Below are 13,964 nucleotides of genomic sequence, written 5' to 3'. Positions count from 1 at the left end.
TGAAATTGGCAATAGTGTTTGAGTGTATGTGTGACAGATAAGAGTGCATGGGTGTTTCCCAGCACAGTGCTGGGTTGTAGCTAGAGGGGCATGGGGAGTGTAAAACATATGTACATATATATACATATATATCCACTATAGCAATCCCTGATAAATCATGGAATAAGCTGATTTTAACCTTGTCCGGTCATGAGTTGATGTGAAGACCATTTTCCCTGAAGTCCAGTACCTGGCAAAGATCTTAACAAAGCCAAAACCCAAACTAACAGATATAAGGAAAATTTTGAAATATTACGGTGCAATTAAGACCACTTTACCAATTACACAAAGAGATTTTAAATGATTTCAAACATAAATATTCACAAGATACACCATATTAAAATTCGGACATTCTGTGTGGAATGTGAGTGAGCTGCTCTGGTGGAAAAGGTAAAGTTGAGGGCTCAAGCTGCATGATCAAGACAGTTGAACAACTGGTTCACAAAAATCACGGTTCGGTTTGATACGACAATGGTGTCATAGTTCGGTGTGTTTTTGATACAGTAAAAAAAGAAAAAAGCCAGAAGATTTCTCTAATTTTATTTTTTTATTGTATTAAAACTAACATCATAAAAGTATGATCTTGTTTTTTTCGATTGCTTTAAACAGTAATAGAGCTATACTGGGGTTTCTGCTTAGCAGAAAATAAAACAAATCCTTCTTTATACTCTAAACTAAAAAGCTTCCTATAAAAATAAATGTAATATTGTAGTAATTCAACAAATAAAAAGAAAATAACAATTTAGTTTTTATCTGAAACTCATCTTCAATCAATTTTAAGTAATTTTTTATTTTCAGAAAGATGAGTGTCCACCTTGCCTTCAGACAGCACAGATCTGCTTGAGTTGACTGTCACCTGCCATTTTAGTGGATCTGAAAGCAGGAATTATCTGACTGAAATGGGCTTATGAAGGAATAATGTAACGGGGCTCTATTACATTTTACTTTTAACCAATACATTTTTTTTTTAACCTGAAATTTGTCAGTGTTGGGTTCATTCTCTCGTATCAAGACCTTTACATTCTTGCGGCTGTGGCACCTTGCCATCGGAACTGAGTGATTGACAGCTGATATTAGCCAATCCTTTTGCGTTCTGTTCTAGCGCAGTGGACCAATAAGAGCTTGAAGGCGGGGCAAGCAAGGGCTTTTTTGTACGATTCTCTTTTATCATTTTAGATATTAGTCTGAATATATATATATATATATATATATATATATATATATATATATATATATATATATATATATATATATATATACTCAATATTGCACTTACGTATACTTGATTACACTGACTGAAAAGTCTTGTCTTATTTAAGTCTTGTGAAATATTTGGCTTATACTTGTTTATTGACATTTCAAAAAATATAATTCTGTAAGTGGCTTGTAGTTGTACTCTTTTTATTGAGTGGCCAATAGTTTTTTTGCACATAATATTACATACTCCCCTGGTTTCAGATACTAGATTCAAGGCCAATTTCAGACTGCAACTTTGAACTGCCTTAACTGAAATAAATTTACTGAAAATAAAACCTTAAAAAAGTTCCCATATAATGCATTGATAAAAATAAGAACAATTATTCTCTGATATCTACATAGTAGGCATGTGGCTTAGGTAAGTTAAAAAAAAAACTTCAGCAATAGTTTTATATGCTCATTTATTTACCATAAAATGTCCCTAGAAAGTAATTGAATGTGTCTGTGTTATGGCTTCTGATCTCCTGATGACACAGCTCAGTCACGTTTAAATAATGTAGAACATTACCAAAAGTACATTCAATTATTCAGAGCATTGCAAACAGTTGGTATTGTATTCAGATTTTTTACCTGGGTTTTACTCTTGCAGGCTTTATATGAAAACAAGAACAAGAAATCAATGGTGTTTGAGGCTCATGGTATGGCCAATTGAACTCTTATTATTTGACTCCCATGCGGAAGGTTGCCGGCTCGGTATTAGCTCAAAGTGGGTTGGGTGGTGTAGGACTGGCAGGGTTACATTGGTGCCATGACTCAGATGGGAGTGAGATTTAGGAGGATCAGCTAGTGAAGTGCTGTGCAGGTAAACCTCACTCCTATGACCACTTAAGGTGCTCTAGATCCTAGAGGCCATGGTGTTTAGCCACCTTGTTAGAGCAACCAACTCAAAAGTGGAAAGGTGCTGATTCGATCCCAGCTCAGAGCAGATTGGGTGGTGTAGGACCGGCAGGGTTATAAATGCCTACCCAGATTTTCTTTATAGGGCACCTTTAAAATAAGTCAGTGATATTGAGTTTTCTCAAGATACCAGTAAAGTACTTCTCAAATTTATAGAAATGTTGTTTAATTTAACTAAGGCTTTGTAAAAATAAATAAATAAATAAATATGCCAAGCGCTCCACAGCCAGACTAATTGTTAGTAGAGACCTACCTCAAATGTATTAATGATTAGGCTGCGCTCCTTCTTATCTGCTCTCACTTTTGCAGATTTATATGCCCTCCAGAAACTTGTGTTCTGTGAATGAACATTGCCTTGTGGTTCCATCCCAAAGAGGGAAGAAATCACTTTCCCGAACTCTCGCACTCAATCTGCCCAGTTGGTTGAATGAACTCCCTAACTGCATCAGAACGGCAGTCACTCGCTGTCTTCAAAAAACAACTAAAAACTCAACTATTTAGTCTCCACTTTCCTCACTAATCTGCAATTCCCTCTGGCTTCTCCACTAACTACCAGAAAGAAAAAAAAATTACTAATGTTTTGCTTCTTACACTTTTTTTACATACCTGAAACTTGCCTACAGCACTTATTCATTGTTGCTCTTATAGTTGTGTAAATTGCTTCCTTGTCCTCATTTATAAGTCGCTTTGGATAAAAGCGTCTGCTAAATGACTAAATGTAAATGTAAATTAATAACTAAAAACTTTGTGCAAGGCATGTTTTAATTTTAATTAAATTATTGTAACTCTTAACTTTTAGTGTATTTAATTTATGTACATGTACAACTTCACATGAATATTCAATATATTCAAGTCATTCATTTATTTTCTTGTCGGCTTAGTCCCTTTATTAATCCGGAGTTGCCACAGCGGAATGAACCGCCAACTTATCCAGCAAGTTTTTACGCAGCGGATGCCCTTCTAGCCGCAACCCATCTCTGGGGAACATCCACACACACACATACACTATGGACAATTTAGCCTACCCAATTCATCTGTACCGCATGTCTTTGGACTGTGGGGGAAACCGGAGCACCCGGAGGAAACCCACACGAAGGCATATATATATATTTTTTTTTTCAAATATAACTTATTATTTTGACAATAACTACTAAAAACTGCACATGCTGTCAATATGGAACATGCAATAAAATAATATTGTGAGAAGTACAAGTATTAATTAGCATACATCTCTGTAACTGGAAGTGGATGAAAAGGCTGCACTTTTCTTTTAAAAAATCTGAAATAAGACTTTAAAATCCATACTATAATAGCATGCTATGATTAAAAACTCATAATATCATACTACACAGCAAATTCATTGGTGTTAAATTTTAAGTGTTGTGGTTATTCCGAGTAAAGTGTTAAAATTGTAGAGTTAAATAAAGGTAAAATAACCCTCTCGACATTAAAAGCTGATTTGCCTCCTTGTCATACAGAGTAACATGTATGTACCTTTGTAGAAAACCCTTGTTTTTGTGAAACTAATCAGAGTGTCTGAAATCTCGCCATTCACCTGGCCCTAAAATTAGTCAATTAGTTTAGTCCACTAGACAGAGTGAATGACCACAAATAAGTGAATTCAGACACCTGCTGTTTAACACCTGCTGTTAACTATGGAAGTTTTTCCAAAACTTCCATAGTTAACAAGCACAATCACTGAAGGAATAAGAAATTGAAGGAAGAAATAAAACTACAGATGTAGCCTCACACCAAACCAACTGAATTAAAACAGAAGATTAAACAACTCCATTAAATAACAGCATTAGCAGCTTCACTGGTTACAGTTTGACTTCATTTCTGTAAAAATAGTTTTTTATTAAAAACATTTCATTTGACCTCACCATCATGGAGATCAGAGGCTGCTAAGTTGAGTTGTTGAACCTTTACTCTTTTATGTTAATGTTTCTCTGATTGTTATAATCTTGTTTCTAAAACTTCATCAGTTTTAGCCAGAAAGGTCAAGAGAAACTATACTGTATATGCTAAATTGTTATCGATATGATGCCAGGTGTTTTATGAGTTAATTCATAAAAATATGCAAATATATTTGTATTAAAGCTGCATGGGACAATACCGCTACCAGTTTGCTGCTCCTTATAGAGGTTCAACAAACAATTAGGATGCAATTAATAATCAGAGTGTCATGCACCAAACTTGCACCAAGGTCCAGCTGCTCGTTATGACACACAGACATCAAGTATCAGCATATGAACCTCAACCATGGTTGCTAAAAAGAAAAAAAGCTGCATAGTTCATGCCGAATGCATGCTGGGTGCCAGCATAGTACAAAGCTTCCAGCATGCATTGCAGCATAAATAAATTATGTAGCTTTATGTTCTTACAATCTCTTTATTTTCCTTTTTTTGATGTTGTTTTTGGGAGGTAATGTTTCAGTAGATTGTTTTGCATTGTTCTGGGTTGTTTTTTTTATTTGATTTTAATTTTTTTGTTTGTCACTATTATTGAGATTCAAAGACTAATTGTTGATGTCTGTGTATTTTGCAGCTCTGCCATAAAACAAACATTCTCTTTGTTAATGGTGTTTCTAAACCTGTTATAAAATCTTTAATTGTTGGAGCTTCCGTGGTTTCCTATATGTATATTATTCATTCCTCACTCATAATTAATATGATACTTAATTAGAAAACAAGCAGAAGAGTATGACTTTGATATCATAGTTAATCTCTTCAGACTGACTCTTAAATTTCCCTTTGATTTTTCATGTTATATGTAAAAATAATGTAGTGTTAAATAATACATACTTAAAAGACACTTTATAATAAGAAGTTGAAGAGCCCAATTAAAGCAGACTCTGTCCTCCATCATGGTGACTTCAAACGAACAACAGAAATTTCATCAAGAAATTTCATTTGTTCACATGACAGAAATAAAGTCAAAGGTCAGTAATAAGTGAAGCTGCATGATGAGTTGTTTAATGTGATGAGTTGTTTTAAAGATGTTGAAAAAAAATATTGTGTAATTTGTTTTATTTTTATTCATTATTATTTTATTTAGAGTTTTATTCTCAGTTGATTTCATCTTTGGATTTGGCTGTAATTTGTGTTTTTCTTTCCTTCAGTGATTCTGCTGTTAACAGTTGTTCATCAATAATTCTCAATCTTCCTTGAATTAGACACTTAATTGTCTTATTAACTTCATCACTGTTTTAGTGTTCAACCTTCTGTAGTGAGGACACTAGTGAGGATTTGGCTCTGGAATTTAAGGGGTTAAATGTGTTCAATGAAAAATACTGACTGTGGGATGTATTTTTAACGGATGTATTCTGGAAACTGAATTTACGAATATAAAATGTTGAAAACAGCAGATTACTGGCAACCACAGCTGCTGTTTTTTTATTATAAATTTTACAGATATTTTAAACTATAAGAGTTTGCTAATTAACACTCTCTGAGTGTTAAAAATGTTAACACTATTAAAAGTGTTATTTTTACACTTTAATAGTGGTTCCCATATAAACACTGAGGGAGTGTTAATTTTAACTCTAAGGTGGTTAAATCTACCAAATCTAAAATTTGCAGTGAGAGTTCGATAAAAAAAAAACAGACTGTGGAATGTGTTTTTAACAGAAATATTCTGTAAACTGAATTTATGAATGTTAACAACAGCAGATTACTGGCAACCACAGCTGCTGGTATTTTTCCGTAAAATCAAAAAAAGGAAAAAAAAACAGCAAAACGGTTTTTGTGTCACCATTGTGGAGGATAGTAGCGTCTGTGTTCAAGTCCAAAATAAACTAAAAGTATTTGATGTTATGCTGCATCTTCTTTTGTTTAAAGGTAACTGTGTAGTAACTAATGCAGTTAAAGTCTATTTGCTAATTGCAATCACACATGAACACATTATTGCATATAATGACTTAACATTTTTGTGCACTAAAGTATGATTTTGTAAACTGAACATTGTATCAGAAAAATTACACAGTTTATACAGTTCTATAAAACTTCCACATTTTTCACAGAAAAATTCTGGCAACCACAGCTGCTGGTATTTTTTCCTAAATTTAACAGATATTTTACATAATAAGAGTTTGCTAATTAACACTCTCTTGGTGTTGATAATGTTAACACTTTCAAAAGTGTTATTTTTTTACACTTTTATAGTGGCTCCCATATAAACTCTGAGAGACTGTTATTTTTAACTCTAAGGTAGTTAAATCTACTATCTGAAATTTGCAGTGTACTTTACAACACAGTACAACATGCTGGTCATATAATTAGAATATCTTCAAAAAGTTCAATACTGAACAAAAAGTGAAACATATAATGTATTAGGGGCGTGACGAGACACCTACTCCACGTGACGAGACACGAGATGGGGTTCACGAGAATGAGACGAGATTTTTACAGTATTTTTAAAAAGTCTTTTATTCAGCTGAAAAAAAATCACAATCTGCTAAACTATTTAGGTACTTTTTATTAAAAGTAAATTACTTTTATTTTATTAAATCAACTTGTAATCAACGTTATTTTACCTAATTCTATGCAGTAAAGGACATGCAAACCCTGCTAAATATTGTCTTTCATATTCATTCATTGATTTATTTTATTTTCAGCTTACTCCATTGATTAATCAAGGGTCAACACAGCGGAATGAACCGCCAAGTTATCCAGCATATGTTTTATGCAACGGATGCTCTTCCAGCTGCAATCCATATTTGGAAAACAACTATAGACTTTTGTTAACACACATACGTTAACAGACAATTTCCAGGGTGTCCGCAGGGTCTTAAAAAGTATTAAAAGTTGATAAATCAATGTAGGGAAATTTAAGGCCCTTAAAAAGTATTGTTACGACCTCAAATATCTAGGACTGAAGTCAAACATAAAAGTTAAAGAAAATAAATAAATAAACAGTTTGCAGGTTTATGATTTAAATGACCTTTAAGGTTCTTTAAAGGACCTTTAAAGTCGTAAAAAGTTTTTACAAGTATTTACAAGAAACAAAGAAATGGAAAAAAAAAAAAGCTTCAGGGCTGAGCAAGGCCAAAACAATAAACAAAACATAAACTAACCAAAACTTACCTAATGAATTAAAAAGAAATTAAGAAAATAAATTACAAAGACTACCCTTACTCCTTAACTAAACCAAAAAAAGTGTCAAAGTAACCCTACAGTGTTCAGCTTATAGCTTTATATCAGACAAGTTATATGTATGTCACAAAATGGAGGGGAGAGGAAAAAGGTGGAGAGCACCTTAAAGTTTACAATTTATAAATCAATAGGAAACACTTAAACAATGTTTAAAATAAGATCTCCGTCTCCGTCTCTCCCCCCAGCGATCTGACTACATCGGTTTCTTTTTTAAAAGATGCTGCGTTCCCTGAACACCAACCACAGCGCATGCACGCAGCATGTGTAATTAGGGCGGGGTGACCTGGAAACAGGAACGGAGCAGGACGAGAGAGAGAAAGAGACACACACACACACATACACACATACACACGCACACGCACACACACACACACACACACACACACACACACACACACACACACACACACACAGCACAGAACCCAATACACTCTTGCGTAACGGCATTAAAACGTCTTAAATGCTATTTTGCAAGGTATTTAATTTTATATATTTTTTGATTATGCAATGTATGATTGTAAGATAAAGTTTGCCTGAAATCTGTGAATATCAGGATGATGTGTAGTTTACGGAATCAATAAAATCCTGCTAGATTTGACATCATGCTGCTTTGTTTACTGCAGGAACCAAAGCAACACCATTATATCTGCAGTTTTATAGGCACCAACCTTCTGAATTAGCTAGATTTAATAGATTTTTATTCAGTATCAATAATGTTTTAGTTTTGGATTAAATTTTAACATTAATGTCTAGAAAATATTAGGGTTGTCATGATATTGGAATTCGGTACCGATTGGTACTGAAATTTTAAAATCGGCCATTTACCACTAACATTTGAGTGCTATTAAACATGTTCTTGAACAGCGCTGATTTGCCATTGTGTTCACGTGTTCAACAGAAATGACTTAGATTGGCTGTGAACATCATCAGTTTACTGGGTGTAATCAAAGATAGAGGGACACTAAAGCGTTTCAGTTATGTCGATCAGCTTGTTTGTCTAAAAGCTGACATTCGAATGAGGCGCTGATCAATTGCCACTTTAAAACGCAGATACATGTCCCTGTATCTGTGGTTCTATCAGTAAACAGCGGTGAGTTTGGTGAACCGATGACCTTCACGGCATGTGAACACAATGGCTAACCAGCACTGTTTAAGTATGTGTTCAATAGCGCTCAAATGCTAGTCGGAAATGGACGTTTTTAAAATTTCAGTATCAGTTGGTACCGAATTCCAGTATCGTGCAACCCTAGTAAATATACTTAAGTTAAAATCTTGCCAGTGTTTCCAGTTGAAAAGTGGTTATAAGGTCTTAAAATATATTGAAAGTGTCTTAAAAATGTCTTATAGGTATTGAATTTCACTCTCCGATTCCTGTATATACTCTGATTTAGTTTACCCAATTCTACCCCATGTCTTTGTATTGTTGGGGAAACTGTAGCACCTGGAGGAAATCCACACAAACATGGGGAGAACATGCAAACTCCACACAAAAATGCCAACTGACCCAGCCTAAGCTCGAACCAGCGACCTTCTTGCTGTGACGTAATTGTGCTACCCACTGCGCTGTCTCTTGTCGTTTATATATATTATTTGAAATATTAGCAAAATATTTGCTAATATACGAATGGAAGATTTTTATCCGACTGAAAAAAAAAAAACACAAAATGCAAAACAATTTAGGTGTTTTTTATTGTGATGAATGGTATTTTATTACTATTTTCTGGAATTTTATGAAGTAAAGGACATGCAAACACCGCAAAATATTTAGCTATAAACTCTACTGACTGGCTTCACATGGGAAATCGAACTCTTTACCACAAATTGAACTTTTAAAAAATTATGCCAATTTTGGTATTTAATTTTTTTTTCCAGCAGTTTCTCTTTCATTCAATAACATTTCATTCATGCCCCCTTGACTCACTCTGAGTGGGCATGTGGGAAAATTTGCAGTTTTTATGTGTGTAATAAAATTTCCATTTTAATGCAATTCTTTTCCTTTTACTACACTTGATACGCCCACCTCAACAGAACTGAAAACACCCCCTTGCCTAGCTTTTTCCAAATTTCTGAAATACCCTACTAAAAGGGTGTTCATGACACTTTAAAGCAGTTTGCACATACCATACCACAGATAGCACATTGGTTAATAGAATAACCAGAAGTTGACTTGACGTTAGATGAGAAAATAAGTAAATAAGTGATCAAATTCATTTAGAAGCATTAGTAAAAAAAATAATAATAATCAATAAAAAAAATTTGAAAAGCTGTATTATTCTTCACATTGTCACAGATGTGTCAAAAACTTTAGAAACTGATGTGTCACAGATATGTCAGAAACTGGTAGAAGAGAAAATCTTAAAGAATAATTAAAATTTCTAGAAATTAAATAATTGACATTAAGCAATATCCATATTTAAATGTACCATCATATAAGTCATATAAGTAGCATCATATATAAATGATGGACAAAATAACAGTTTTGCCAACTAAGCTATTTTTAATGCAAATTTTTACTATTTTTGTGAATGAGGTTATACACTGTTCCCTTTGAAGATTTTCCAACGTGTTCTCAGGAGTTTGTTTTCCATATCAAAATTGCGAAGTCTGAACTTACAAGGAAAGGATGCAAGACTGAACTTTGTATTCCTAATATTGAGGGAAAAAAGCAATCAAGCGTAATCTACGGTTGCCACGCTTCCCTTAAAATCAATACAGGACGGGTTTTGTCCCGTATATTTACAACTTTTTAAAAGTTGCTTTTCATGCAAATAATCCCACACTTATTTTATGAAGATGCCTTATTTCCTATTTTGATTGGGTTTGTCAAGTCTTGATAGAGAGTCATGGCAGATGCTTCTCAAGGTAACTCTCCGCATCTTAAAGTTTCAGAGTTTAAACACAAGCGACTGAAAAAAATACTACAGAGAGTGGGAGGAAACAAATACCTGGCTGCAGAGTGTTAGAAATTGGATGCAGCTCAGATTGCAATGCACCAAGTCTGCTTCCAGACCCCTCTCCACTTTTGAGCCAGGCCTATTATTATAAGACCCCAAATATAATAATAATTACAGCAAATTAACCCGACTACGCCACCTTGGGAATTTCACCCAAAGAATTAAGATACATGCACCACCTATATAAAAGGCACGCACAAGTTCGCTCCACCAATTACAGTCAGAGACATTGGTGCAGTAAAAAATAAAAATTACTTTATTAACATGTCTCGAATAAAAACATGATTAAAAACAATATTGCAAGATTGACATTGTGGTTCGTAAAGTTACAAATTGTGCTTCAGGGCCAGAGCTCACCAGCCAGGGAAGGTGGCCAGACTGCACTTCAGGCAAGTGAAAACCACTGCACTCCACTGTGTAAAAAAACACACACACGTACAAACATAAACCAGCACACAGTGAGAAAAATCCTAAAAATCTTCTATAAAATTAGCCTTCTGCCCTGGGAACTCTGGCACAAGCAGACAAGTCGGACCAATGCCCTTCAATTAAAGCGAAAAGTCACAATTTACACAATTATCAAATTAACAAAAGTCCAAATGTAGTAGAATTTATAAATGAAAACAAAGAAAGTCAATTAAATCCCACCTTAAACAAAAAGAAACAATTCGATCAAAAAGGAAAATAAACCAAAACATCAATAATGAAGAAAAGAGCCCAAGTAAATCTATACAAAAAAAGCACAAATGTATGGAAAAAATCTCAAATCAAAACAAGCTTGAGTAATAAGTTAAAATAATGAAAATAAACAAATAAATCCAGCCAAAACTATGAGGATCCTACTTTATAGTAAATGTATACAATCAAATAAACCTGATAAGTGAAATGGGACTCAAACAAGCAATAATAGATAAATAAACCAACAAAAATTATTTGTTAAATAAACAGTCCTTGTATTTAAAAAAAATAAATATCGGGAGGATAGAAAATTAAAAGTTAAGAAAAGAGAAAATTTAAATTAAGGACAAAGAAAACAAAACAGAAAACTAAACCTAAGAAAACAGAAAACAGGACAGCACTGTAGCCGCAATTAAATGCGGAGCGCCCGACGAAGCTCCCTTTACAGATTGCCACCCAGCCTAATTATCTCTCCTGCCACATGTTGTAATGTATTTTAAATAAAAAACACAATATTACAGATGTACTAATGCTAGTTTTGTTTGTCCAAACTCTTTTAACTCCACCATTTACTTTTTCTCTGTGCTACAGATTCCATATGTATAATGTGGATGAGAAGAATCCAGGCTTTAATGAAACTAGAGCTTGTTATTACACAGCTCAGATAATTTGTGGGCTTGAGCATTTGCACCAGCACAGGATTGTGTATAGAGACCTCAAGCCAGAGAATGTACTCCTGGATGATGCAGGTGAGAAACACAAATATGTAAACCTACTAACGGATAATCTCTCATATCTTACTTTACAGAATGTCTTATGTTTCTTTGCTTTAGGACATGTGCGTCTGTCTGATCTGGGTTTGGCTGTTGAATTACCACCAGGAAAAGACAAAACACAGGGATATGCAGGGACTCCAGGTCAGAAAACTTTCAGTTCTAATACTCTAAGGGCCGGTCTGGCTAATTTTGTGTCTTGTCGGGTTCATGTTGGATTGTGTTGAACTGATTCAGCATGTCAAATCGGCATTAGACCAACAAACACCAGAGAATTGCTAGTTTAGGGAAGTTGTAATTGCTAGGGTTTCCTGGGTTGTTTGGGAGTGTTTTTAAAGTATTAGCACAATATGCATTTAAAAAAAGTTTTATTGTGTGGAGTGTACACTTATGGTACGGTGCAGCCTTCGAGCAGTGGCAAAAATTTAACTACACGTCATGACGTGCAGGGTTCTTATAACTTTCCAAAGTCAAATTTAAGGACTTTTCAAACATTTTCCAGGTGTTTTTTTTTTCAAACTTTGCACTTTGCAACTGTGGTAAATTAAATATTTGCATGCATAAACTTCTTCATCAAATTAAATAAGATGCTATTTGTTACAATATTCTGTGGTACAGCACAAGTATTTAAAAAAAAATAATTAAATAGAATGTTTGCCCAAACCCCATTATCAACACTAAAATGCTGTATCAATTCACATCTTAAGATGTCATATTTCACCTTAAAGTTATATTTATTTTAAGGTCTGATTTTTCCAAATGCTTAATATTAAAATATAGAATGTTGTGAAAAGGATCAGTATTGAAGAATGCAGGCAGCACTGATTTGGCTTGCACTGTAAATGAGCGGTCACAAGATACATTTGGAGTAGTTCAATAAAGATGTAAAAATAAATTCTGTGGAGGTGAAACGGGGGCTTTACTTTCTAAAATCGCATGAAAAATGAAAGTTGCACCACTTCCTACAATGCTTTTAGGCTTGCACTCCCATTGAGTCTGTCAGTGCTTAGCAGCCAATCATTCATTTTTTTTTTTTTTTGTGGAAGCTGTAATACATTTAACTTTTATGAATAGAAATACGATTAAATCATTTTAATAAACTGTACTATACTGTGCTATATTACTATTGTACAGTAAAAAATATAAATCAGCACAACTGTTTTTAACACTGTTCTCAGAAAAGATTTCTTATCCTATGACCCCATCTTGTAGAGAACCTAAGTATAACAACCTTACTTTCTAATCTTTCCTCTTTTTTAATCCCACACTATGAGTGAAACCCTTCAAGATATCCAAAACATTTCTATGTATCTGGATGCAGCCTTGTTGATGCAAACTGAGATTGCATATTTTAAAGAGCTAGTGACGTCACTTTAAGGGGTAGGTTTAGGGTTGGGGTTAGGTGAGTGTGTAACGGAGTCCAGTTAGTGAAGTGCTATGCAAGTAAACCTCACTCTTCTGACCTCTAAAGGTGCTCTAGCGACAGACGCTAGAGACCATTGTCTTTAGTCTCCTTGTTAAAGCAACTGATCCCATGCGGAAGGTCACCAGTTCTATCACAGCTCGGAGCGGGTTGGGTGGTGTAGGACACGCGGAGTTACATTGGTGCCATGACCCAGATGGGAGTGAAGTTTAGGGGGGTAAGTGTAAAGGAGGCCACCTAGTGAAGTGCTGTGCAAGTAAACCTCACTCCTCTGACCTCTAAATGGGCTCTAGCAAAAAATGCTAGAGGCCATTATCTTTATGCGCCTTGTTAGAGCAACCAACTCCCATGCGGAAGGTTGCCAGTTTGATCCCAGCTCGGAGCGGGTTGGGGGATGTAGGACCGGTGGGGTTACAAGTGCATTAAAAAGCAGTGAATGCAGCTCTGATTGTAACTGCAACAAGTCTGCATCCAAACCCCTCTCAAATATTTTGACATTTTAAAATGTTTTTGTATCATGCTGACATTATTTGGTGGTAATGAGTTTTTGTGACCAGTTACTGTACTACCCCAATATTGTAGACAAAAGGTGGTATTGAGAGCCCCCCCAACCCCACCCATCTATGATCTTTTGCCTTGGAGGTGTGTGTGTAATTTCATGACATTCTGAACACTGTATGTGCCAGAAAAGCATAAGTAAAAAATTTCAAAGATTCACCTGTTGTATATAATATATAATAATAATTAAAATAATTATGACAATAATAGGTGGCGACGCTGTGGCACAGTA

At 34.6% G+C, this 13,964-nt stretch overlaps 1 protein-coding gene across 1 annotated transcript in view; it reads left to right on the top strand.

Annotated features, from left to right (window-relative positions):
• The window catches only part of grk1b (G protein-coupled receptor kinase 1 b), a 35,780-nt gene that overhangs the window by 18,749 nt on the left and 3,067 nt on the right, over positions 1-13,964 (top strand). Inside the window, 2 exon segments of the mRNA NM_001017711.2 lie at positions 11,570-11,727; positions 11,812-11,895. Of these exon segments, the coding sequence (NP_001017711.2) occupies positions 11,570-11,727; positions 11,812-11,895 (242 nt within the window).

Source organism: Danio rerio, chromosome 5 (genome assembly GCF_049306965.1).
Source record: "Danio rerio strain Tuebingen ecotype United States chromosome 5, GRCz12tu, whole genome shotgun sequence".
Taxonomy (NCBI): Eukaryota; Metazoa; Chordata; class Actinopteri; order Cypriniformes; family Danionidae; genus Danio; species Danio rerio.
This window is presented reverse-complemented; position numbering and strand designations above follow the sequence as displayed.